A 23,571-nucleotide genomic window follows, 5' to 3' on the forward strand; every position below is an offset into this window, starting at 1 on the left:
TGGGCAGTTTGAGCTTTCTGAGTTGGCACAGAAAGAAGATTCTTTGTTGTGCTTTTTTGGTGACGTTTTTGATGTTAGCTGCCATTTTAGATCTTGCAATATGGTAGAACCTAGAAATATGAAGGTCTCTACTGTTGATACTGTGTTGTCTAGTATTATGAGAGGTGGGAGTATGGAACGGTTTCTCCTAAAGTCTACCACCATTTTTCTCGTTCTGAGTGTGTTCAGTTCCAGGTTGTTCCGATCACACCACGAGGCTAGTTGTTCAACCTCCTGTCTGTATGCGGATTCATCATTGTCTCGAATGAGACTGATCACTGTTGTGTCATCTGCAAACTTCAGTAGTTTAACAGATGGATGGTTAGAGATGCAGTCATTGGTATATAGAGAGAAGAGAATTGGGGGCAGCACACAGCCTTGCGGGGGGGGGCGTGTGGTAATTGTACAGGTATCTAATGCAATTTTACTTAGCTTCACCTGCTGCTTCCTGTTTGTTAGGAAGCTTATAATCCAGATGTAGGTAACAATTTGAGAGTCATAAGCATCCTGATTTATTTATTTATTGAAAGATTGGTGGCATCAATGTCTAAATATCTGAAATGCTATACAGTGAAGCAAAATGCACATGTTTGAGGTCTGACTTTTTTTTTTCTTAGTGTGGAGACTGAGTTGAGTTTTCTTCTTGTTTTTGAAATGGTGTCGCATCGAATTTAGGGTTTATACCTCAAAATGGCAGGAAAGCATACCACTGATCTCCAGCAGTTATAACCTGAGGTGATATGATAATGGCATATTGGCACATATCTTTTTTAAAATGTAATTTTAACTCAAGCAAATCAAATTATCTCAGATATCCTGGAATGTAATGGCCGTTGACACTTTATAGGAACTTGAAAATATTATTAATAAGTAACGCCCTTAGACATAATCCGGGTGTCAAACATCACATTAAGCAGTATTGCTTTAATGTAATACTGAAACCCAAATTATTAGATCTGTCAGTTGTGGCTTATCATCTAGCAAAATATATAAACCCGATCAAAATGTTAAAACTGAAATGCAACAGCCTCATCGAATAAATAAAAAGAATGAAGAATTAAGAGCATGTGGAGTCTTCAGCCATCATTACAGTACCCTAACACAGTGTGTGTCTAATATGTTGGTTCCAGATATGACAACCATGGAACCAAACTATTTAATCTACACTTTTAACAGGACACACTCAATTCAGATAATTCCTCTCATCAAAATATTGGGAAATGTGGTAAAACAACAGTCCCCAAATTAATCCCAGTGCTCTATGTTTTGTTGCTTTCTGCTCTGTCACCTTGATGAATATTACTCAAACTTACCATGTTTCCCCAAAAATAAGACCCTGTCTTATATTTTTTTGAACCCCGAAATAAGCGCTTGGCCTTATTTTCGGGGAGGTCTTATTATTTTGGGGCATGGAGCAAGATGGGGCTCCTCTTACCGTTTTACCTGATTTCCAGCTCTGTCTCCCTAATCCTAACCAGAGGGAATGGCAGGGACCGGCTGTGCGTGTGTTTAAATATTTTTGGGGAGGGTTTATTTTAGGGGGTGGGCTTATTATCAGGGGATGTCTTATTTTCAGGGAAACATGGTATACATGCACAATTTTCAGAGAACAGTGATATACTAATTGTTAACATTAAGCAATCCAATTCTTCTGATAATGCATCAGAAAAGCTGCCATGACATTCTCTTATAAATGAGTAGACATGCTACAATCACACAACAGGTTACAATGCCACCAAACTGCACTTTAATGTACCTTTAAGGGTAGATTGTAAGAATACACTGATCTATAACTCATTTTTCCTACCCGAAGGCTTTCAAGGCAGCTCACATTCTTCTGCATAAATCCTATTGAAAGGCAAGGATAATAAAAGAGTTTAAAGCAGGGAAGATTCTCAATGTTATTTAATGACAGGAAGTGTCATTGATCTGGGACACCAGAATGTCTTGGCAGTCCTATAATGAGGAGGTATAAAAATGTAAAACAATCCACTTGTTCAATCTTGTGAAGAATTTCAAACTCTTGTTTTTCATCCATTAAAATACTATCTAATCCATATTAATCTTCATTGGTTATGGGTGTGAACAGACTTGACCTACTTAAAATGCAGGAACCAACAATGCAATTGCTTAATGCAACCTTAAAACATATTGTAGAAAAGACGGGCATGATTCAGCTAGCTACTTAAATGACATTTAGATGCAAATTCCTAAAATGGATCATAGAAATGGTCATGTTACTTGCTTGCTTAATAAATCTGTTTCTGCTTCCAGTCAGTATGTTTTCAAATATCTCTTCTAGCAGCTATAGCCCACATACATCAAAACTGATTCCAATATTTTAATCAGTAAACATTATTTTTAAATGTTTATAGGCATATAATTTCAAACTGGTTTCCCAAGTTTCTTCTTTTCAAAATTGTTATTACAATTTTATCCTGCTGTAAAAAGTATTAAACCATGACAGGACATCACGGTGAAACATTCAAACATATAATGACATCCATTCGTGTCTTGTCACATGCTATGTCAACCAAAGCTAATGATGAGAAAACAGTAAAGAGAAGAGCAAAGAAAGAGGCAAAAAAACCCAAACCAACAGTAAATGAGCTTCAAACATTCTTCAAACTCAACTTTACATCGACATAATGGAGAAAAACCTGAATTTTCGATCTGATCACACCACTACGGACATATGGAATCCTGTCTCAACTTGGATTGTAAAAGTTTCTAAGTCATTCATCTTGCCAGTATTTACTGAGATTATAAATACTTCCTTTTTATAGACAGACTTTCCTATTTAAAAAAGTGGTAGTAAGGACCATAGGTAAGGACCATATGCAGAAGATGTTAGTGCTGCAACTCCAAAGCTCTTCACTAAAACCAGCTAGATGGATCCTTCTCAGTTTGGGTTTAGAGAGTCTCTGCCATTTTGATTAATGGTCTGGGAATTCTCGGGGTTGAAACTAGGTATCCTCCATCTACCTGACATTTAGTGATACTTCCCTTTTCCTATGAACCTGGGGTAGATTGTCTAATGGAGAAAGTAGAAGAGGAAATGAGACTGTTTCAAAAGAGAGCCCTCAGCCCAGGGGATGAGAGAAGCATGACTCAAACCAATTCTACCTTCATCGCACTAGGTAAGAATTGTGCGCGAAAACTGTTTTGACAGACTTTCAAGATTGATGGTCGCCCCTGTGAGGTTGGCGAATTTAAGAAACAAAAGTCATTTGCTTTCTTGCTAGTAGGGTAAACGTAACAGAGCCTTGAAACCCTCTCTGCCAAAGGAATGCTCCAGCTCAACACATCCCAGGTATAATTAAAGTAGCATTAATCTAGGCTCTTTCTCACGTTCTCCACCTCCCCTTGGGCTAGCACCATGATGGCAAAACTATGGCATGCGTGCCACCTCAGTGGGCACGCGAGCTCAGCTCCGGCGTGAATGCAGGTGCCGGCCAGCTGATTTCTGGGCCTTCTGGTCCCACTAGAAGTAGAGAAACAGACTGTTTCCTGCCTCCGGAGGGCCTCGGGGGTTGTGGGGAAGGCCCATTTTTTGCTGTCCCCAGCCTCCAGAGCCTCTCTAGGAGTCTGGGGAGGGTGAAAGCAGTCTTCCCCACCCCCACCCCCACTCAGAAGGCCCTCCGGAGGCCGGAAATGGCCCATTTGCCAACTTCCGGTTGGACCAGTAGTCTCGTTTTTTGCTGTCCCCAGCCTCCAGAGCCTCTCTAGGAGTCTGGGGAGGGTGAAAACAGCCTTCCACAAACCCCCAGAGGCCCTCCTGAGGCCAGAAATGGCCTATTTGCCAACTTCCGGTGGGACCAGAAGGCCTATTTTTTGCTGTCCCCAGCCTCCAGAGCCTCTCTAGAAGTCTGGGGAGGGCGAAAACGGTCTTTCCCCCCCACCCTCCTGGAGGCCCTCCAGAGACCAGAAACAGCCCATTTGCCAACTTCCCGGGGGCCTAGAATAGAATTATGGGTGTGGGCACGTGCTCGCGAGACCCACCCACCCCCTGCCCCCTGGTACGTGATGGCAAAAAGGTTAGCCATCATGAGCTAGCATATCTCTTTTGCAATGGCTATTCCTCCTGTGTTTTCCTAGGGCATGTTAGTCATTGTCTCCTAAAGCTCGAGAATGGATGGAGGAATGCCATCTCTGAAACGAGATTACACTCCTGCTGAAGAATCGGGATTGCAGCTTTGTAGTCCTCCTGAATCCAGCACTGATGCTAGACAATAGTGTAACATGATTGTGGTAAGATGGGCAGCAAACAAATTTAATAAACAAACAAGCAAACCTCAATGGCAAGGAAAACCTTCTAATGGCTGCAACTGATAAGCCAATTATATGCTTCTTTAGAAAACAGACAACAGGGTTCAGTGACTCAGTGGTTACTCACTTCAAGGCTGATTACTGCAATGCACCATTCACAAGACAGTTCAGAAATTGCAACTAGGACAGAAGGCAACAACATAGCTGGAATGTGGTCCCTTCTGAAGATCCTTAGAACCGCCATGTTCAAACAGCTTCATTGGTTATCCCCTGAGCCTTATATATACACTATCGGAATGCCATATGTAATCTTACTTGGTTAGGACCAAGTTACTTGCAAGACCTCCTACTTCCTATTGCTCAACTCTGCAGTTTTAGGTCATGATCCATCATGGATACATTTGTCATTCAAATTAATTCTATTTTTTTCTGCAGAAGGGCCCATGTTGTGGAATACATTGCACTGTCTGAGACTTTTTTTGACAGTTTTTTGACAGTTTAGGAGGTTCAATATATTTGTCTACCCAGATCCTCTAGTATTATAAAGTCATTTCAGTTGAAATACTTTCTAACATATAATATTTATTATTTTATAATACTTTACTTTTCTGCAACATTTTTAATTTTGTTTAAATTGAAATTTTCTTTTTAACTCTATTTCTACAAGCCACTCTAGCCTGTTACGAAATTGAGTGGCATGCAAATACTCTAAAGTAATAAATAAAAGCCAAATTAAAATCCATCACCTCTTGTTGCCAATTGGTTTCCACTGATCAAATAGAAATTTTTAAGGCCTAGCATACTTGGGACTATACAGCCATACCAAAGATTAGAAATCCTTCTCTGAGCTAAATATATTGGGATAGTGCTAGTCAAAGAAGAAAACGAGCAATTCTCCTACAAGAGATTGACTCCTGAAGAATATAAACCAGTTTTCAAAAATTACCCTGTTCGGATGAGTTGATAAATATAGAAAATCATGCATAGTCTTTATTCTTTATTTAGCCCTCACATACAATTTCATCTATTAGAGAAAAACACAGAACTGAAATGGAGGGAACAAAGAAAGTCTGTAGTATAAAAATAATCAATGTCCCTGACTTTTCTGGAACCATCACACACAGATATATATGTTATGTAAACTCTTCTATCTCATCTAGTCATAACATGACGCAACCCGGAGGCAGCAAGTTCACGCCTGCACAGAATCTGTCTGGTGTTGTGGGAAACAAGCAGCTTAAAAAACTCCCTGCTTCTTTCCTAGAGAGATAAGCGTGCAATCCATTTGCTGATACGATTGTGTTGCATAACGTGGAGTAGACTTGCTACCAACAAGTAAATATATAGCCAAATGGTTAAGCCTGCCGAAGCTATGGATTTATGCCAAAACCTCAAAATGAATCAGTTTTCAGAAGAAAAGCTGCAAAAAACCCACTTTCCTGATGAAAGCTGGGAGAAGAGAATGAGTTATATTAATGCTAGATTAATTATGAATTATTCATAGGTTGAAATTTTCCTTAACTCATTTTAATTGCTTCCCAAATGGTACAAAGCAGGCAATTATACAGATTTTACGTATATTTGGATAATTTGTTCTGACATAATCTGTGAATATGCTATCAGGCTGCAAATGCCTGTTAGGACACAATGCAGCAATGAAGTTAAACAGAAGACTGGAATGACTACATTTTTAGAACCAACTAGCTCCTTTTTTCTGACTATGAGAGCAACATTCTTCATAAAGAAAATTTGAGAAAGCAACTGTTATTCCATTCTGCTGTGAATTTGAGGCTAACAAATTGTGATCAGCTGACACAAATAACAAACAAATTCCCCTTCAAGAAAAGAGTTCTCTCCATATCTGTCTGTATCTGTAAATCCTCCCTCAAAGCAAGTTTATTTTAGGGTATAAATTATTGATGCTGATTTATCATAGAAACCTATGATTTATCATAGAAACAACTCACCAAGTACTGCTTACAAAAACTGAAAAGCAAAACAAGATGATTTAGAATCAACAAAACTAATTTTGGGTTGAAATTCTTGAATACAACCGGAATGAAATAAGTTGCCCCGACTGTACTACAATTTTGTAAATAGTTCCTTTTTTCTGGACATCCACTATCCAGAATTTTTTAAAAAAAAAAAAAAACTCCACAAAACTGTCACAAAAGCAATGAAATCTTGAAACAGCCAACAATTTAAAAAAGGAGAAACAGGCTTCAAGGAAGAAACAAGCACTAGAGTTGAAGACAATATTATATATTCAAACTTTTAGTTGCATTCAACCAAAGAAAGAGAAAAAAAATGTGAATTCATTTATGTATAAATGTATTTATAAAATGTATTGGCTGCCTAATAGCGAGCATGAAAGTAATTCTGAGTAGAGAAACAGTAAAAGGGAGAAAACTACCTTCCTGTGGTGGGAGGGAACAGCACTGGAGCCTGCAGGATCTTGTCACTTTCATCAAAATAACAAAAGCTCTGTCCTTTCATGTTGTGGACAACACCACAGTGCACAAATAAGCGGGAAAGTGTTTGCACTGTATAATATGTAGGACACTGCTTCTGTCATTCTGCCACCCCCCTTGGCAGATACTATAAAATTACAAAATTTTAGGGGTGTTTGTTTTATTTTTTGTGCATATACTAAGGTTTGTAATTGAAAGCTCTGAGGCATTTTCCAAAAAGCAGTTTTAACAGTGACGGTATTGTTTCCTCCAAGGCCATTTAAGCATGTATGAATTCAAATCCATTTACTTAAGCAATTTTGATTCAGGAACTTTTATTTTTAATGTATGGTAAAATACCTCCTCTGGAGATATTTCTTAGTAAATATGCACTTATCTGACATCATTAAGCTATTCAGCAATTTCTCAACAATGCAGAATGGGGAATTCATAAAGAATTTGTCTTTAAACGCCTTCACTTCATCTAGTCACATTTTCAAATCTACACATACGCTTGCGATACATGGCTAACATTCGCACACATGGACCTGTACCAACAAGCACATTAAAATATAATTCACTCAAGTTCTAGCAAGAATCTACATAGGCTGTATTTGTGTTGGTGACCCCACAACACAAATTATAAGACCCTAAATTGGCCCTAAATTATAAGAATGAAGAATAGAATAGAATAGAATAGAATAGAATAGAATAGAATAGAATAGAATAGAATAGAATAGAATAGAAGTTTATTGTCACTTTAAATGTATACTAATCAGCATACATTAAAATGAAATTTTGTGCATTCAGCTCTCAAAGGATAACCACTATGCATATACCCACATACACATACACATATAATACAGAGAAACATCACAATCTATTTCAAATGTATTCATATACATATGGGGGGGGGGAATCCTGCAAATTTACAAGATGGATGGCATAAGGAACAAAGCTGTTACACAATCTACCATAGTAATCCTACTATAGGTACTTCAAAATTTTCTCCCAGAGATAAGCAACAGAAACAGGCCATGAAGTGGGTGTGTGGGGTCTCTCACAATGCTTCAAGCTTTTAAGTACATAGGGCTTATAAGCAGCATCCTGAATAATGGGAAGTGAGCTTCCTATAATCTTCTCAGCTGTCTTTACCACTCTCTGTATGGGCTTTCTATCTGAGGCACTGCTGCTATCTAGTCTTCTTAATAAATATTGATTTTATATAATCAGTCCTATTTAGGCTAAAGGAAGTCCAATTTCAAATCTGACTTAAAAGAAAGCATGAAAACATGTTTAGGATTACCCTTTTTAACCTGTTGGTTTCCTGATGTGCTGGACTTCAACACTCATGAACCACAACCAACATGGCCACTGTTATGGATATGGATATGGATATGCCCTTTCAGTTTTCTTGGCAACATTTTTGGAAGTGGCTTACCATAGGCTTCTTCCTACAACTGAGAGAGAGCAAGCTAGTCCAAAGTCATCAGTTGACTTCATACCTAAGATAGGACCATAACTCAAAATCTTCTGGTCTTCTCACATCTTTAAACCCTAAAACAACAAGTTCTCTAAATCTGCTAACATTATAGTTTGAGTTTTTGGTTTGAGTTTTAATAGCATCATTTTATTACATAAAATAGTAATAGCATTAAATACATGGATTACATTGGATTACATGGAGTTACAGCTCTACAATAAAAAAAAATTATCTCAAAAGTTAAATATTCCCTGAATAGTTATACAATTAATATTCCTCTATTATATATTAAACGGTAGTTCTTAAGATTCTGCTATTGGGAGGGCAAATACCTATTATAAAATAAATAAAACATAGATTGATTATTGATTGATTGATTGATTGATTGATTGGTTCGATTTATATGCCGCCCTTTTCCGGAGACTCAGGGCAGCTTTTAAATTAGGATGCTTTTATAATGCTTTTGAATTAGGATATTAAATGCACACTCTTTGGCAATAAATGTTGAAAAGAATTAAACAGCAAAGGGAAACAAACAATTAAAATAAATTTGAAAAATAAATTTGTAAAACATATGACTGGGTAAGCATTAGTAATGAGTCAGTCCACACAATATTCTATAGCGAATCATTCCTTCATGCAAACTTTTAAGTAGTTCTTTATATGATTTTTGAACTAGTTGGGTAATGGTACAATTATCCCACAGGTTTTGACCAATTATGTGTCTATTTTCCCTTTGGTTTTATTATTTTGGGACATCTACTGCATCAATGCCTTGGATATGGTTCTTCAAACTGAAGTTAATATCATACAGATAGAACAAACATACATGAGTAATTTAATTATATAATTTCTATTTCTTCCACCAAAAGAAGATGGCCTACACACATGAAATGAATCAAATATTTATAAAAATAACATTATTAAGAATATGTAGGTAGAAATTCCTTCCTACAGTTTTAAATTCCCAAAGGAGTCATCATTTTTCAGTGTTTTTGACACAAATTCAGACATCAACTAGAAGGAAATTGCTATGTTGAAGATAAACTTCTTATAACATCCCAATAATTTTATTCTGTTTAGATGAATCGTCCAAATGCAGTACAATTAAGAAGGTAGCAATTATCACCTTGAGTTGCCAGTGAGCGCTTTTTAGCAAGGGAAAAAGCTCTTCGCAGAAACGTTCACGAGACAATTAGACCACAAACATGCTCACACACATTTCAACATCTGCTAATCAGTCACACCGAATGTCAGTATTTGACAGTCTTGGTCCAAGTGACTGTAGCAGTAATGCAAAACAAGATTATATACACTCTTAAACACAGGTACAGGGTAAACATTCCGTCCTTCAAAGGTTTCAGCTCAACTGACATCACCTGGATGTGGCACCATTTCCTATTAAAATTTCCCCTTCCGTATTGGTTGGCTATAATGACCAGATTACAGATGATCGCTAGCCAAATAGATAAATTTGTAAATTATTTTAAAACAATACTCTAAGGTGTCAGAAATATTTTTGCAAATAAAGAAAATGCATTTAGGGAGACCCAAAGGTTTACGAGTTGTTCTGTTTACAACTGTTTTGTTGCTAGCTTCTGGTGCTCCTTGTCCAGACTATAACAAGTATATTTGGGCAGTGAGTGGGTGGGGAAAAAACATGCATGGCAGTAGCTAAAACGAGGTAGGGAAAAGAAGACACTGCAATGATGGGGGGGGGGTGCAGTTGAACTGATTAGACAAATGCTGTCGACATGCTAAACAATATTTTGAAAAGTATATTTCTAACAATTAGCAGACAGGAATAGACACATCAGTTGCTGTTACAAATATAGGCTATGAAAAAAAAAAAGAAAACAAGAATAAGTTAGCTCCTTACTTCCTACCCAGTTCTGTTCTACAAGTATTAGACAGAACAGGAAAAGCACACCTTGTCTAAAATATTATTTTAAAAATGGGAGGAATAAAGTTTTCTTTATATGGCAATACCCAGCCACTACTTACACAGATAAGAGAGTTCATCCGTACCATGAATCTGTTATTCACGCACCATAATCCTAACAATTTAGTGTACATTTTTCCAAGATTACAGTTTGAATTATTACAAAAATCAATTAAACGTAGATGAAAGAAACAATTCTGGGACAAAACGTGGAATGTGGGAAACTTCAGACAAAGTCTTCTTTATGCTACTACTTCCCTGTTATTCAAGAGCTTTCACTACAACTTAGAAACCAGACGTTCGAAAAACAAATGGAACTTTCATTTTCATCAGAAATTTCCCCACAATCAGCCAGTCATCTTTTCCCTCAAATTACTTGATCGCTCCTCAGTCATCCAAGAAATATGAATACGTACCATTACTTGCACAATTTAGAAATCCAAGAACCTGCATTTCCCCTTGCAGAGGATTAAAGCCTCAAGTGAAAGAAGTGGCGCTTAATTCCCTTGTTGTAGCTGTGTCTGCTGCTCTGGGCTCCTCCTGTCAACTCTCTAAATACCCAGGAGTTCTCAAATTTCACAGTAGGCAGAAATCAAAACACACCCTTGCTTCAAAAACAATTTACGCACCTTTAATGATAAGAGGGAATAGGGCAAAACCAGTGCAAGTTTAACCATTATAGAGACACGTTTCACCCTTTTATTTTTTTATTCTTAGAAGATCCTTCAGTCCATCCTAAAGAACATAACTTTGCAGAGATATTAAAACTGAAAATGTGTTAAGTTCCCAATTTGTTAGGTAGGACATAGTTCAACCCTGAAAAGCCTGGAGCAATTCTGCCTCTAACGCACAAACACACATATTTCTAGACTCCTACAACAGATCTACACTTTGTGGTTATAGTACTCATTTTCCTAATATATTTAGCTTGCACTGTCTGGTCTGAACCAAATAATGTGTTATTGGATTTCCTATGCAAAACTAAGATATTAACAAATAACAAAAACCACGGAAAGCCCAGTAAAACTAGAAATGATTCTATTTGTATGTCTGGATCACTGATCTATTCTCTCAAAAAATACTGTATTAGTGTTTTAACATTTACAAAACTGAAAAGGAAGTTGAATATACTCAGAAAACATCAGTTCATGAATTTTTCATGCAAGTTAAATTTAAATTGGTATGATTTAAATATTTAAATCAAAGGTTCGGGCAGATGCATAATTAATTCAGTGGAAATGTAAACAGTTGTATTTTTGCAAAACATGAAACTCGATGCTGCTCTAAATCATGCTCATCTTCTCTCCCAAACATTCACCAAGCATCACCTATATTTTTGAGCTCACCTTGAATTTCTAAATCACTAACAACCGTCTTAAATACTCACTAATTGCCACCAAGCACCCAAATTTAGAACACATGACCATGGGGATACTGCAACAGTCGTGACTGGTCATGTCACTTTTTTCGGTACTGTTATAACTTTGAATGGTCACTAAACAAATACCGTATTTTTCAGAGTATAAGACACACTTTTTCCCTCCTAAAAGAGGATGGAAATGTCGGTACGTCTTATACACCGAATAAAGCCATTTTTGGCCTCCCAAAGCCCTGCCCCGCTCGTCCCAGTTTTGTGAAAAATGGGCCCGTTTTTCACCCGCTTTTGCAAAAAAACGGGGTGCGCAGAGGGTTTGGGAGGCCTGCAGAGTGTTCCTGAAGGCTGGGGAGGGCAAAAACGTGCCCATTTTTGTAGAAAATGGGCCCATTTCTTGCAAAAACGGAGGCATTTTTGCCCTCCCCTGGCCCCCAGGAGCACTCTGCAGGCCTCCCAAACCCTCTGTGGCCCCGTTTTTTTGCAAAAGCGGGTGAAAAACGGGCCCATTTTTGCAAAAACAGGATGCACAGAGGCTTTGGGAGGCCTGCAGAGTGCTCCTGGGGCCTGGGGAGGGCAAAAACTTTTTTTTTCTTACTTAACTCTTCGAAATCTTGGTGTGTCTTATACACCAGTGCATCTTATAGTCCGACAAATACGGTAGCTTCATTTCCAGCAATATTACAACTCTTTTCCAAGGATGTTCTACTAATTTCTTTTGATACCTGTCTTGTTCTTCCTTTATTCTACTCCTTTCAACCTTGCCAGGTATAACTGTTTCTTTCTAATCCATCATCCAAATGTCTATGGAGATTCTCAGTCATCCAGGTCATGGTTGTCCCAAAGGTGCTTTTTCAAGAGGCAACTGGACTTTCTGGTTTTTCTTTGAAGATGTTTTGCTTCTCATCCAAGAAGCTTCTTCAGCTTCTCAGAGCTGAACTATACTGGTATTTGTTGTCATTCAAGTAAATTTGTCTAAGTTATCCATTGCTTCCTCCTTGTGATTAATCTTCTCTTTACTTCTCCAGCACACAATATGTCTAACCTCCACATTTTTCAATTTTCATTTTTACTTTCTAAATGAGCTCTTGTATGTCTTCTTTATACTCTCAGCTAACAAAAAAATATTATCTGCTAATTTCAAATTGTTAGTTTCATCTTGACATGGGAAAGTACGATATAAAACCTATAAAGCAATTAATCCACAATCTCAAAAATGTATCAATTTGAAAAGGGAAGCCTAACCATCATCAGTACTGAAGTGATCTCCAGAATACTGTCTAAAAGGCTTTGGGACCACACATATTTTAAGAGATGGGGCTGTTCCATAACATGGGAATTGCCACTGAGAAAGGTTGGCTATGCTCCCAGTTAATGTGGAGTGGGGACCCTTAGCATCACCTTCTCAAGAAGCTTACATTAAGAAGAACGGTATATGGCTGGGAAATGTGGTCCTACAAATATACAGGAGACAAAATCGGGTAGGTTTCATAGGTTTAACACCAGTACTTTGAACTGGATCCAGAAACCTATAAATAATCAATGCCACTTCTGGAAAGCAATGAACTACCCTCCTGAACAGCATGGCTGAGAGGAGATGTCATTGTCACATGCTCCAGAACATTAATATTTGCATATCCCCACCTGTTTCCTATGTCCCAAAAGTTCTAATTTTTCATCTCTTGTTTTTTACAGCACTTTGGATTCAAAGGCTTTGGAGAATGCAGTGACACAAAAGTGGCAGCTGAATGCCATTCCTTAAAGTAGCTGTGCCATTTCCCAGGGTAGCACAGGGTTCTCCACAGCTGTCGAGCAATCCTGGGACAATATACTTACTGCAGGATAACATACTTAGTTGTAAAGCTACTAATTCTATTTCAAAGATTGTTAGAAATGTCTATGGAGATTCTCAGTCATCCAGGTCATGGTTGTTCCAAGGGTGTTTTTTCAAGAAGCAATGGGACTTTCTGATTTTTTCTTTGAAGACGTTTCGCATTTCATCCAAGGAGCTTCTTCAGCTCTCATTGTTAGAGTTATTTGAATTATTATTTCTTATACCACTCCTGACCTTATACTTCTGGAATGAGTTTTCCTCCAAAATTCAAATGTCCTCTACCCCACTGGTATTTCATCCTGGCCTTTGGCAAGGAGGACAGATGCTGCCCAGAGTCGCTGGGAGTCAGGCAGCAAAGAAATAAAAATCAGTTTCTCCAACGTTTAACAAACTGACAGTTTCTATTTAACAAGTTATTTTATCTCATCTGAAAGTTCACCCTCACCCTAAAGGCCAGATAGACCACAATATGTCAAAGCCAGACTTTAAAACTGTCTAAACTTGCTTTGTGGGGGAATTGACTTAATATCAAACTTTCCTTCAGGATTTCCAGGTTTTGAGATTTTCCTTCCAATGAAGAAGCCAGAAGGAAATGCTCAGCGGCAATTCTTAAGCAGCATTGTACACAATTCTATGCAGAAAAGCTGGTAAGCATCTTATTTACAGGAGGATGAATTTTTTCCCCCTCCTCCTTTGTTGAGTGGATGTAGCTAATGTTTGTAATACTAGTCAGAGGGGAATTTAAATCCTGTTATCATTACCAGTAGCTGCAAAGCTAAATCCAGGCTCTTAAAAGCACCGTCTTTATTCCGTGCCTCATACTACTGTATTATCGGTGAAGATCTCTCAATTCTTATCAAATCAGAGCTTTTAACATTTCAATGGAACACTTCGGCAGAGCATACCTAGGGGATTCCTAGAAAGCAATAGCCATAAAAATGAAAACGCAAGGCCAAATACATGATCTATCCAAATATAAATAGCCTAAAGGAGGAGTGTCCAATCTTGGCAACTTTAACACTTGTGGACTTCAACTCCCAGAATTCCCCAGCCAGCCATCGTGGCTGGGGAATTCTGGGAGTTGAAATCCACAAGTTTTAAAGTTGCCACGGTTGGATACCCTAGGCAAAAGTTACAGATTTATATAGAATTCTGTGAGTAGGTTAGACTCAACAACATACTTAAACAAGTTTCTTAAGAGTCTGCTGTGGTTATGTGAAACCAGGAAATTAGCTCAAGTTTAAATCCCAAGACAGATGGCTTTAATTCAAGACTGGAAGAAATTATTTTCAGATGAGAGCTGTGTCAGATGAGCTGTGTGAATCTAAAACCCTAGATAGCTATGTGGTAGTGGATACTTCATAATCAATCATACACCTAAAGAAATGAACTAAAGTGCAGAGCGATTGAAAATTCAAGATGTTTTAATGTAGAGCTCATTTCTTAGCTCTGGCAAATAAAGAGTCCACTTCCCGACAACTATGGTACTACTCACGCCACACAGTACTGCCTGCCTTAAACACTGGGTAAGGGGCCAGCGATGCAATGATGCCTTGCCAATCCTCTCTTGGTAGAAAAGCTCATGAAACACCATGCTGTGTTGGAAGCAAGCAACTTGAAATTACATCTCTCCTAAGCTGTCTTCAGGAATTTCTTCTCTCAGAAGTGGCTGGTGGCACTGCCAAGGTCAAGGTGAATTCCCACAATAAGGGGAAACTATTTTATTGATATAAATTCTTTGAAGCAGAACCACAGGTTCTTCGTATATGCAGTGCTGAGAATTATTAAATAGCAAACTTCACAATTCAAACTTCGGAGAAAGTCTCATAGGCTGGTTTGGGCTCATTTTCAGAGTAATTGTGCAAAGGCAACCACCACTACTACAGGTAGTCCTTGACTTACAACAGTTCATTCAGTGACGATTCAAAGTTACAACGGTATTGAAAAAATTGACATTTTCATACTTACAACCATTGCAGTATCCCCATTGTCACATGATCAATGTTCAGGTGCTTGGCAACTGGTTCATAGTTATGACGGTTGCAGTGTCCCGGGCTTTTGCGACCTTCTCACAAGCGAAGTCAATGGGGGAACCAGATTCACTTAACCACTATGTTACTAAATTAACAATTGCAGTAATTCCCTTAACAACGGAGGTAAGAAAGGTCATAAAATGGAGCAAAACTCATTGTCAGGGTTCCAAGTAACACCCCCAACCAAGTAAGACTCCGAGGCAGGCATTTCCTCAAAGTTCCATTTTATTAGAGATATCATATTGGCATATCTGGGAAAACCCGAATCTGAAGTCTCCCGGGTTTTCCCCACCCAAAGGAAAGCCAAAATCCCTTCCCCTGAAACCACATATCCATCGCATGGTCCAATCAGGTCACCATCCTAACTGGAGTTGCTTCCCAGTCACACCTCTCCAGGTGCAGGCTGAACATCCTTGACTCCCAGTGAAAGAATGTTGTTATGGCTATACATCTCCCCCCCCCACCCTCCCAGTTCCCACATCATGCCCATCCACCAAGCGTGGCAGCCCTGAAGATCTAAAGAAAAAGATGGCCTCCAGGATTGACACTCACTTAACTACAGAAAGTTTGAGCTCAATTGAGGTCGTAAGTCGAGAACTACCTGTATCTGCTTAATAAAAGTGGAATGTTTAATTTCCCTGATGGAGGCAGTAATGAAAACACTGGATCCACAGCAAAAGAAAACAGATTTAAATCACTTGTCTGAAGGGAACTGTCAAATCCACTCTTCCTGAGCAAGCTGTTTAGGTAAGATCTGCAAATATTTTAGAATCACACTGATTTCATTCTATTCTGACTTTACTGTCAGGTCAGAAAACGTCTGGTTCTTCCTGGCAGAATACAGTGTACCAAGAAATGGAAAGAAAAGATCATGGCTCATCTGATTCTATTGGAATTACCTCTCTGGGATGCCATCCAGAGGCATAATGTTACCATGCTTCCAGTTGTTCCCAAGGAAATGGATCCAGAATATAGTGCAGGGCAATCTTTGTTCCACTCTGCAGTCACTTTGTTTGCCCGTTGCTTATAGGAATCTATGCACATTTCCCCTACCCTTCTCTCCACCCTTTATCACTTAATCCCCCTGAGATGTCCCATGCTCTGCTAACCCCATCCCTTGGGGTTCCAACAGCCTCTTGGGCCTCCTCCCCACCCCACCCCAATACTGAAGCTAACACTGTCAAGAGCTAAGGTGTCAAGCACCGGGGAAATCACAAGATTCGGGCAATTGAAATGAATATAAAGTTTTATTGCAAACTTGAGCTCTCTACAAAAATCTGAGCTACTAATGGTCAAGGGAAATGAGCAGGAATTAAGAAGGCATCTAAGATGGGCTAGACTTAGGTCTCTTCTGGGCACGCAGGGGCTCGTGACTAATGACGCGTTTGACCCCTTCCTCGAGCTCAGCCTGGCCATCTCCTACATAAGACTAGCATCTAGGGAGGAAAGGAAAGCTGGCAGGGTTTATTTTCCGCAATAAAGCTGGCCGTAGCTTTGGCAGCATGAGTTGCACTAGCACAACATCAGCAGACTTAAGGCTAGCTTTAGCAGCAGGGAAAAGAAAACAGAGCTTTGCCAGCGTTATTTTGCGTTCAGAAAAAGATGGGCCGTTTGTGGGATTGTGCCATGTGGTTAGCAACGCAGTGGCCTAGCCTCCTTCCCTACCCTGACCTTCTGAGCTCTGGAAATCTTCAAAAGCTAAGTGAGCAACCGGTGACAGAAAGTGGGAAGGACCATGTGGAACTTGGTGAGGTAGCAAAGCAGGTCCAGTGCCTGCAGTTGGTTGTAAGAGTAAGAAACCACAAGGGTGTTGCAGGAGATGTAACTTCAGGATTGGGGTGTTAAGTACCGGGGGGGGGAGATGTCTGTTGTAACTTTGAATGGTTAAGTGACCGGTCATAAGTTGAGGACTACCAATAGGTAGGTAGTTAGGTAGGTAGGTAGGTAGGTAGGTAGGTGGGAGGGAGGGAGGGAGGGAGGGAAGGAAGGAAGGAAGGAAGGAAGGAAGGAAGGAGGGAGGGAGGGAGGGAGGGAAGGGAGGGAGGGAGGGAGGGAGGGAAGGAAGGAAGGAAGGAAGGAAGGAAGGAAGGAAGGAAGGAAGGAAGGCGGGAGAGAAGGAAGGAAGGAAGGAGGGAGGGAGGGAGGGAGGGAGGGAGGGAAGGAAGGAAGGAAGGAAGGAAGGAAGGAAGGAAGGAAGGAAGGAAGGAAGGAAGGAAGGAAGGGGCTATATTACTATGTAGCACCCAGGATTCTCAGCCTCAGCTTCATATGCCATAGTTTAAGAATAGATAAATGTTGAACTGCAGCCAGTGCTTTTCTAATGGGCATAGATACTTGTAACTCATGGTAGTCCAGGATACAATCTCACAAAGATTTGCTGCTCTTGAGATCACATTACTAACACCGGTTGCAAGTCAACTCTTTCTACTTTCTATAAAGCTTCATTCCCCATGAGACAAATACATCGCATCACTACCAGATAGCTGACAGTGAATACGTAGTTTCAGTTAAATATATTCTACTATGCTTACAAAAGCTTTTCACGAGTTTACCTTCTTTTCCACACTCAATTTTCACCTTTAAATTACACTCTCCGGTACTACTAAATTATAAGCACTGACATGTAACAATATGAATGAAAAACTGCTGCTGACCTTCTACCGCTGCACCATAGAGTATCTGAACTTTATGCATGTATGTATGCTTTGCCAATTGCACAATGGCAGATAGGACAGCACTCCAGAGGGTTACTGCCCAGAGGATCATTGGTTGCCCTCTCCCCTCTTTGGAAGAGCTTTATAGCTCCTGCCGCCTTAAGAAAGTTCAAAACATTCTTAAAGATCCATCTCATCCTGGGCACCCTTTTTTTGAACTATTGCCATCTGGCAGACGGTTCAGGACAATAAAAACAGCTTCTATCCCAAAGCAATAACTATATCGACCCCTTCCGCAACCGGAACCGCAAACCTCGCAAAAAACCTTGTCAGCTGGGCGTTGTCCAGAGTGGCGAAGAGATCAATGGACGGACAAAGCGCTCCATCAGCTCCTGAAACAAAGTTGGATGCAGGTGCCACTCTGCATGATCGATTGTGGCCCTGCTAAGACAATCCACTTGTACATTTGTGTGCCCCGAAATGTGCTTAGGCTTAGCAAGTGGTCTCTGTTGCCAGGCAGATTAGTCAAGGGCTGCTCGCTAGGTCCATCTGGCGACCATTGCAAGGCCGGGCGGCTGTCAAACTCTTCCAACAACAGCTGCGAGGCAAAAAGGCACAAACTTGCTGCCTGAGCCAAAACTGTCTGAGGTGATTCCCTCTGATGGTCAGCTCTCTTCATGGATTTTTCGATCTCCCGATCAATAGCCTTCTGCCGCCAAACAGCGTCTATCTCCGAGGCCTTAGATGCCTTTTTGGAGGCGCCGCAGTGCCGGGATAACTTCAACATGGCTCTTTTGCCCATGGGCCTCTGTCCAGAGGTTCCCGCCGAATCGTCAACTTCAGGGGCCAAGAGAGTCAAATTTTTGCTGATAAGGGCTAATGGTAGCCGCCATGGCGTCCTGGGCCATTTCCCAGCCAAGCAGACTCATCCAAATCAGGCCCTACTGCTACAGAGCACGGCTAAAGCCTAGCGCTCGCACAAGAGTTTACCCAGGATCTGGGCAGGGACTCAGATGCCTTCTGAGCCCGAGGGCTAAGGCTGGGCTTTGGACAGCCATCCAGCACTTAAACACTCAGTTCCCAGCGATCCGGGACTCACCTGACAACCGGCGCTCCCTCGGCTGCTAGTGAAGCCTCGCAGAGCACCGGGTAGAAAGGAGCGTCAATCACCGCTGTCTAGTGCAATCCAAGGGTCAGTGGCGTTGAGCAATGCTGCTGCTTGCTGCCCTGCCACAATCCTTGTCCTTGGATCTGGCTCGCCGCAGCATGGCCTTCAGCGGGGTTGGGCTAAAGCCCTTTGCGCTGGAAAAGGCACGGCTCCACCAGCCGAGGCTGGGAGCCGGCTGACAGTCCGATGTGGATTCAAGATGTTAATTCGAGATGGCAATTGTAGTATGTCTGTCTTGGAACAAAACTGAGTCAAAAGCTGGGACCACTGGCAGAGGGCGTGTCCTTGCAGCTTTGACAGACTCGGTCTAATTGGCTGACAGACGAGGACAACCCATTCCTGGATGCTGTTCCCACTACAATGGAGAAAGTAAAGAGTGATGGGTATAGCATCCTCTGTAGATCTATTTGTTCTGTATGCAAACTGGTGTTTATCAAATGTATGCGGAAGACCAGAAATAATGTGCCGACAGACCAGTTTCTCAAAGCACTTCATGATGATAAGAGTGAGTGCCACTGGCCTGTAATCATTGAGTTATTGATAGGGAACTTTTTTGGCAGTGGAACAATGGTGGAAGCCTTCAAACAACATGGAATAGTGGACTGGGATAAAAACCGATTGAAGATCCTGGTAAAGACTCCAGCTAACTTATCAGCACAGCCCTCAAAATGCTCCTCACCTCCTGTTTTTCCACAATGAGGTGGGGGCTACAAAGGGCTGGTGGCTGTATTTTATCTGTCTCTGATCAATTTGGCAGAGAAGAAAAAAAAGAGACTAGCTTAATCATAATTAAACTAAAATGTGAAACATTTAATTTGGATTCTCATCCAAACATTCAGCTAGTCGATATTTAAATGATATTTGTTTGGAGATGTGCAGGTAATGATAGCAAGCACAAAGTTCTTTAACAGTTCTTACTTGTACAATTTCTGGAGTATTCAAACCATGTCTAAATTATACGTGCATTAGAGATCTATAAACTTTGAACTACTCCAATGCACTCCGGAAGCTACCTCTGAAAATGGTCCATACACTGCAACTCTACATAGATCGATGGAGCCTAAAAATGTTTAGTTTTACGTCAGGTGTACTGGTTTCCAGGTTTATGTCAAAGTATTACTTTCAATTATTGAAGTGCTAAATGGTTACAGCTTAAAATCCTATTATCTTTAATTCTGGACATACCATCTACCTAATAAATTTTAGTTCAGATCTTTCTAAGCCACAAAAAATTGTTAGGCCTGTGTGTTCAAGACACAAAGCCTTCTCAGTGGTAATCCAAAAATATTTTGAAGTTTGCATCCTACCCCCCCAGAATGTGTAGATCTAGATTATCTTCCTTTTCAATGCCATCTTTAATGCAGCAAATACGTTTCTGGTAATCATTTCAATTCTCTGAAAATGTGCGTGTTTCCTAAGAATACAGTGGACAGCCAAAAAAACAAATAAATGGATTATCAAATCAACCCCAAGTTCTCATTCGAGACATAAATGACCAGGCTCAAATTATTCCCACCTTGGAGACATTATGCAAAGACCTAGTTCCCTAGAGACAATTCTACTGCTGGGAAAGGTAGAAGGAAAGAGAAGAAGAGAAAAACCAGCAGCAAGATGAAGAAACTCAATTACAATGGTAATGAGTAGACATTTGGAAGACCTGATCATCATCATGGAGAAAAATCTATGCTGTCATTAGGAGTCGGATACAACTTGATGGCATATAATCAACTCTATATAATCTTTTGAAAACAGAAAGGCATATCAATAAAGGAGAAAGGCATATGCAAATATCGAGATTTCAAAACTTCAGAAGCTGCAAGAAAATCAAACCTTATTCAAAGGCTGGACTTATTCTAACATTCATACAATATTGCACCCTTATATATAAGATTAAAATGCAAGATCACGAATTTAATTTAATTTCAAATAGCAATAGCTCTTAGACTTATATACCACTTCACAGTGCTTTACAGCCCTCTCTAAGCAGTTTACAGAGTCAGCATATTGCACCCCAACAATTTGGGTCCTCATTTTACCCACCGAGTCAACCTTGAGCCTGGTGAGAATCGAACTGCCAACCTGCTGGCAGACAACACAAGTAGTCTGCAGTACTGCATTCTAACCACTGAGCCACCACGGCTCTTATATAGTAAAAATTAGTCGTATATATCCTTGCATGTTGATATGTATATATGTTGACATGTTGATAGAGGTTTTTCCGTGAACCCAAGGGGGCGTGGTTCCATGTGCTGCTTGCATCCTGTGGATGGGGCTTCGCTTGTTTGGTAGCCCGGTTTCTGGCATGCCGCTGCCTGATGCCAGTCCATGGACCAAGGGTTGAGCCCTGTTTTAAAATACTTACCATGCTGTTTTTTGTTTGCTTTTCTGCATTTTACCAGAGCAGCCATGAATAGAATCCGTAGTGAAACTTCTGTCACTAAGCTTGATCGAAGAGAATGCTGTACTGCACTCTACAAGTTATTTATCCAAAGTAAACTGCTGGCTGACAACTCGTGCGTGAGAACACAAAGAAGGCCAAATAAAGCACATTGCTAAAACTCTTCCTGACTTGTTTTGCAGGATTTTCAACAATAATCTCAAATGAAACAAACTTCTACAAGCAGGGTTAAATACAAATGACAGAGACCAAAAAGAAAATATCAATTTTTCAATGGAAATTAAGTTTCTGGCTCATTATTTTCTGACTTTCTCATAAATTGAAAATATAATTCAGCAGTTCTCAAATTGCAGAAAATGACAAGCCAATGAGTCACAACTGATTTTTGGGTGGGTCAGCAAGCTGCCATAAATTGAATCTGGGCATATTTCATCACTTTACAGTAAGAGCTGAGTCCCAAACCCACAATTTATCAAAAATGAAAGGAAGCCCCTCCCTCACACACACAAAAACAAGAATGCACCAGAGTAAAACCATACTCCAAATCACTTTTTATACAGTTCCTCATGTGGTGTCGGTTTAGCAGCCAAGTGCAAAATACGCAAAGTAACTTTTCTTAGAAAACCAATCCAAAAGAAATGATCTAGAGCTGCGGCCCTCAATCTTTTGGGCACCAGGAACTGGTTCCATGGAGAGAGGATTTTCCGTGGACCAAAGGGTTGTGGTTTTATATGTTGCCTGCATATTGAAGATGGGGCTTCACTTGTTTGTGTGGCCCAGTTGCTAGCATGCTGCGGACCCCACGGATGGAGGGTTGGGGACCCCGATCTAAAGTTCATTCTAGTAAATTGTAATCTAATTCTAATTTAATTTTAACTTGTTAGTCTTAATTGTACTTTTAACTATTATATTATGAGATTTGGATTTATTTTTTTAACTTTTTATTAGATGTTTCTTAACTGTTGTGAGCCGCCCTGAGTCCGGCTGGAGATAGGGGGGCATATAAATCTCATAAATAAATAAATAAATAATAAATAAATACATTAAAAAATACCACGAATTGTCACCTTCAGACTGAATACAATATACTTCTGAAAGTCCACTTCAGCCAATGAAAGATGCTTCACCTTAACAATTTCATAAATGATTTGCTATCATCTTTTTCACTGTGAGGATGATTGGCCCCAAATCTCCCAACTGGCTTCCATGTTTAAGGCAGGACTAGAAGTCAGATTTCACACACTATCCAGCACTAGACTAAACTGGGTCTCTTTGATACTACCCAGCTGGAGATGCCACTGAAATCTGCTGGTTTCTGGGGTCTGGCTGAATTCAAACAGCCTCAGCTGAACTCAAGTAAGGCAAAGTGCTTGCTCATCAGTTCACTTCCAAATTTTGGAACTTATTAACCCTCTTATACTTATTAACTATTAAAATGCATTTGCCTTCCTCGCATTGTCTAAAAGGCCAATGGAGAAGCTGAGATAGTTAACTATCACAACAATATTTAAGAAGCTATCTTTCTTTTCTTTTTTTTACCAATGACAATTCGGTTTATCCCATTCCTCTTGCTGATTTCTTTTACAACTCCTCTCTTGGTATGTCCCCATTCCAAGCAATTTATGGGTTTCATCCACAAATCTTACCAACAACCACCAGACAAGAAAATGTTTTCCTGCACCATAGGCAGGCAACCAAACACCACTGAAAGAAACATCCTGAACTATCAAAGGTTGCATCCAAAAAAAGTACTAGATGCATGCAGATGAGAGCCAAAATTGCAGAAGGGATGATGTGTGGCTTTCTACCAAATTTCTAACTTCCACAAGATCTTCCAAGAAACTAGACTCTAAATTTATTGGCTCTTTCCCGGTGACTAAGCAAATAAACCCAGTAGCATTTCGTTTGCAATTGACAACATCAATGAAG

General features: G+C 40.0%; 1 protein-coding gene across 23 annotated transcripts in view; it reads right to left on the bottom strand.

Moving 5' to 3' along the window:
• Positions 1 to 23,571, bottom strand: part of PTK2 (protein tyrosine kinase 2) — a 239,852-nt gene that overhangs the window by 191,436 nt on the left and 24,845 nt on the right. The window contains exon 1 of one of the 23 annotated variants that reach the window (XM_087890926.1): positions 10,600 to 10,706. The exons of 21 other annotated variants lie outside the window; for them this stretch is intronic. In XM_087890926.1, coding sequence (XP_087747052.1) covers positions 10,600 to 10,636 — 37 coding nt within the window. In that variant the 5' untranslated portion in view covers positions 10,637 to 10,706. Of the gene's footprint in view, positions 1 to 10,599; positions 10,707 to 23,571 lie in introns of those variants that run through there. One more of the 23 variants, XM_087890924.1, reaches the window with a different exon arrangement.

This window comes from Pantherophis guttatus, chromosome 3 (genome assembly GCF_059756535.1).
Source record: "Pantherophis guttatus breed Tessera chromosome 3, ASM5975653v1, whole genome shotgun sequence".
Lineage (NCBI taxonomy): Eukaryota > Metazoa > Chordata > Lepidosauria > Squamata > Colubridae > Pantherophis > Pantherophis guttatus.